The 3,600-nt window shown below is 62.1% G+C and overlaps 1 protein-coding gene across 1 annotated transcript; it reads left to right on the top strand.

Annotated features, from left to right (window-relative positions):
• Nucleotides 1-234: 234 nt before the first annotated feature.
• Nucleotides 235-2,613, top strand: CMTM5 (CKLF like MARVEL transmembrane domain containing 5). The gene is made up of 5 exons (XM_004609465.2): nucleotides 235-577; nucleotides 1,386-1,538; nucleotides 1,937-2,029; nucleotides 2,208-2,292; nucleotides 2,381-2,613. The coding sequence occupies exons 1-5, from the start codon at nucleotides 452-454 to the stop codon at nucleotides 2,392-2,394; spliced, it is 471 nt and encodes a 156-aa protein (XP_004609522.1). The 5' UTR covers nucleotides 235-451; the 3' UTR covers nucleotides 2,395-2,613.
• Nucleotides 2,614-3,600: the final 987 nt, after the last annotated feature.

Genomic DNA, 3,600 nt, shown 5'->3' with positions numbered 1-3,600 from the left:
GAAGAGGGTTCAGGTTAGGGAAGGGGCACGGACTTCTTTGGCTTGGGTCCTGGAGGGGCTTCCAATCTGGCCCCTGTCCTGGCTCACCCCCCAGCTCCTCCCCTTTTCTGCCAAGGCCTCCTCCTCTCCCCTTGGGTCCCCTCCCCTCTGCCCTCGCGCCTGGGCTGGGCTCCCAGTCAGGGGAGGGGCTGACCACGCCCCCTCTCCGCCCTCCCCTCCCCATGTGCCTTTTAGGGGCGGGCTGGGTGTGTGTGGGGGGGTGCGGGCCGAGGGGCACTCTGGGCAACTGGGTTGAAGGCCCATCTGGGCCGACTTCCCCTCTGCTGTCTCAGGCCCCCCCTACCCCCCAGCCGGCTGCCCCTCTCCGCTCCTGTCCTCGCCACCCGGCTAGGTTCCCGCCTTCCTGCGTCTCTCTCCCGGCTGGTGGCCGTGGGGGGCTGTGGCCGGGGACATGTTCGGTGCTTGGGATCGCCGGGACCAGCCCCCTGAAGCGGGGCCAGCGGCAGGGCTCCAGGGGTTCGCGGTGGACAAGACCTTCCTCTCGTCCCTCAAAGGCATCCTGCTGGAAACTGAGCTGGTAACAGTCTCCCCGACCTGGCACCTCTGCCTCCCAGCATGCTCTGCTCCGCCCTGCCCACCTCAGCACCCCAGCTGCCCCCTAAGGGCCACTGCAGCTAGACAGGACAGCCTTGTGGGGCCCAGAGGGACAGGGACATAGGACATGCCCGCCCTCCTTTCCTGGCCTCTAAGAAGGCCCCTCCTTGGACATCCACGAAGCCCAGCTCTCAAACAGGACAGACTTCCTGGCGCCCCGCAGTGACCACCCAGAAGCATCTGCTGGAGGGGGTTGGGGAGGGGAAAGGCTCTTCCGGTCACTGTGTAGGACCAGAGTGGGACTGTCTGAGACTCCTGGCAGTATGGCCGCAGCTCCCCGGAGCATCTGCCTCTGACCGTGTCCCCTGCTGGGGGCCAGGAAGCTCCCGCCCTGTTAGAGGAGTCCCAGGCCTCTGCCGGACAGGGGCCCAGTAAGGGCTGGGGGTGTTCAGGGGAGGGCGACTGTCCCCTGTCCTCTGTGCCCCAGAACCATAGCGCCAGTGGTCTGCCTGGACAGTGCCTCCTGGAGCCAGGCCACACTGTTGGGGGCTGCTGGGGGGGGGGTGGTCAGGGGCAGCCCTGGACATGCCCAAATGAAGAGATTGAATCCTGCTGCATGGGAGGCTGGAATCCGACATTTGGCGGGGGGGGGCATTGTCCTGAAGGCTGAGTCCTGCAGGCAGGGGCGGAGAGTGGGGGGTCCTCCCTCAGGGCCAGCTGGAAGGTGGGGAGGCAAAGGCCCCGAGGTGCCTGGGTCCCGCCTGGCCAGCCTCACACACTCGGTCCCGCAGGCCCTGACCTTCATCATCTTCATCTGCTTCACGGCCTCCATCTCTGCCTACATGGCGGCAGCGCTGCTGGAGTTCTTCATCACGCTCGCCTTCCTCTTCCTCTACGCCACCCAGTACCACCAGCGCTTCGACCGGCTCAACTGGCCCTGTCTGGTGAGTGGCGCCGCCTGTCCCCACTCACTCTGCTGTTCTGTCCCCGGCTCGCACCCAGGTGTCACTTAGCCACATCGACTCACTGCTGTGTCCACGGCGAGTGAGCAGGATGGACACCCGGTCCCTGGACTCTGCTGGCCCCTGCTCCCCAGAGCCACAGCTTCACCCTGCCCAGACCTGTCCTCTCAGCTCCTGAGCCCATCAGCCACCCCAGGCTTGGCTTGTCGTGATTCTCTGGGTAGTATGAGGTCCCTCTCCCCTCTCTCTCTCTCTCTCTCTCTCTCTCTCTCTCTCTCTCTCTCTCATGCTGTCTCCATGTAGGGGGTCACAGTGCCTAAGGGTGAAGCACTGACAGCCTTGGCAAGCCTCAGGGTGATGCCCTCTTCCCCTCCCCCCAGGACTTCCTGCGCTGTGTCAGCGCCATTGTCATCTTCCTGGTGGTCTCCTTTGCTGCCGTGACCTCCCGGGATGGAGCTGCCATCGCAGCTTTTGTGAGTCCAGCCCTGCAGAGCACTCCTGCCCACCCTCTGGAGCTCCCCCCCTTCTACTCTGTGCCCGTGCCCATCCGGTTCAGGCTCACACCTTGCCCCTTCCACCCACCTCCCTCTCCTTAACCTGGGGGTGTCCCCTTGGGCCTGTGTGGTGCCACCCTCGTTCCTCCTGCTGCAGGTTTTTGGCATCATCTTGGTTTCTGTTTTTGCCTACGATGCCTTCAAGATTTACCGGACAGAGCTGGTGCCTGGGTCCAGCCAAGGTGAGTGCCTGTGTTCTGCGGACAGGAGTTGCCCTTCACCCCAGCACTCCGGCCTCACTGCCCTCTCCTGCCTGCCTCACCTTCACAGGGGACCAGCAGTGACCCAGGGCTTACCCGGCTGCCAGGACCCACCAGACACAGCAACAGAGCAGCCCAGACACACTCCTTCGAATCCACAGCCCTGCCCCACACCCAACCTGGCTGGAGAAGCCCCCGAGACTGTGAGTCGGTTCCCATGAAGGCTCAGCCAGGCAGGGGACACGTTCTGGAGGAGCCCCTCCTGCACTTCCGACCTGCTGTCATTAAAAGATTCAAATGCTACCATTGAGTCTTCTTTCTGCAGAATGAGGTGGGTCAGGAACACAGAGTATCCCAGGAAATGTGACCTGGTCCCTTCTGAGAGGTGAAGGGGGGCCCAGGAGTGAGCTGGCCAGACCAGCCTGAAAGAATTGAAGACCCCAGTTTCACTTCGAGCTTCTGTACTAGTTTTCTGTGCTCGTGGCTGCTTTGTGTGCACCTGGGGACTGTGTGAGCGGCCCCACCTGTGCACACAGGTTAGCGGGCTGGAGGGGAGGCACTTGCCTGGGGTGTGTATAGAGCTCCCCCTAGCGGTGTGGGAAAAAGTTGGCCCTCGGGCTGCAAGGAAGAAGTCAGCCTTTGGCATCAGACCAGAATCTCTGTGGCCAATGCCCTTACATCTCAGCTGGTCCAAGGCTTTCATTTCTGTAAGAGTGGGGGAGATGCATCCTCAACTGTGACAGGGCTACAAACCAGCTCTCCTAACACCTGAACAGGCCTTAGGGGCCTCATCTCTGGCTCCTCTCCGAGATTCACCTTCCCTACTTGCCCCCCCCTCCCCCGCCCATACACCTGAGCCTCTCCTGTGTCATCTTGGGCCGAGCCCCAGGGATTCCAAGGTGGCTGGCCAGCCTGTTCTTGAATGCTCACAAAATGGGATGGAGACACAGGTAGAAGGACTGTCCCTTAGGAAGAATGCAGCTGGAGAGCTCAGTTTGGGGATTGGGAGTGGGTCTGTGCAGAGCTGGCTGCCTGGTCCACATGGTTTGGTGCATCAAGACCTCTTACCCAGCCCGGGGAGACAGCACGGCTCTGCTCCGTGGCTTGTCCTGGCTGGCTGGCCATCCCATCTCCCTCGTGTTTGTTCCCGCTCTGAAGTGCCTTCCTTCTTCTCCTGGGGGGCTCCTTCTGCACACAGACCTCAGCTTCTAAGTCCTCGGAACCCCATAACTCTGAGCTGGAGTTCTGCTAGTGGGAGACGGTGATAATCAGGAGAATCTCTGAGTCTAC

Source organism: Sorex araneus, chromosome 3 (assembly GCF_027595985.1).
Source record: "Sorex araneus isolate mSorAra2 chromosome 3, mSorAra2.pri, whole genome shotgun sequence".
Taxonomy (NCBI): domain Eukaryota; kingdom Metazoa; phylum Chordata; class Mammalia; order Eulipotyphla; family Soricidae; genus Sorex; species Sorex araneus.
Note: the sequence above shows the minus strand (reverse complement) of the source record. Positions and strands in the feature narration are given on the sequence as shown.

Coding starts and splice junctions, on each gene's coding strand:
- CMTM5 (XM_004609465.2), top strand. CDS start 452: ATGTTCGGTGCTTGGGATCGCCGGGACCAGCCCCCTGAAGCGGGGCCA. Junction 1,539..1,936: donor GGCTCAACTGGCCCTGTCTG/GTGAGTGGCGCC, acceptor CCCTCCCCCCAG/GACTTCCTGCGCTGTGTCAG. Junction 2,030..2,207: donor GAGCTGCCATCGCAGCTTTT/GTGAGTCCAGCC, acceptor CTCCTGCTGCAG/GTTTTTGGCATCATCTTGGT.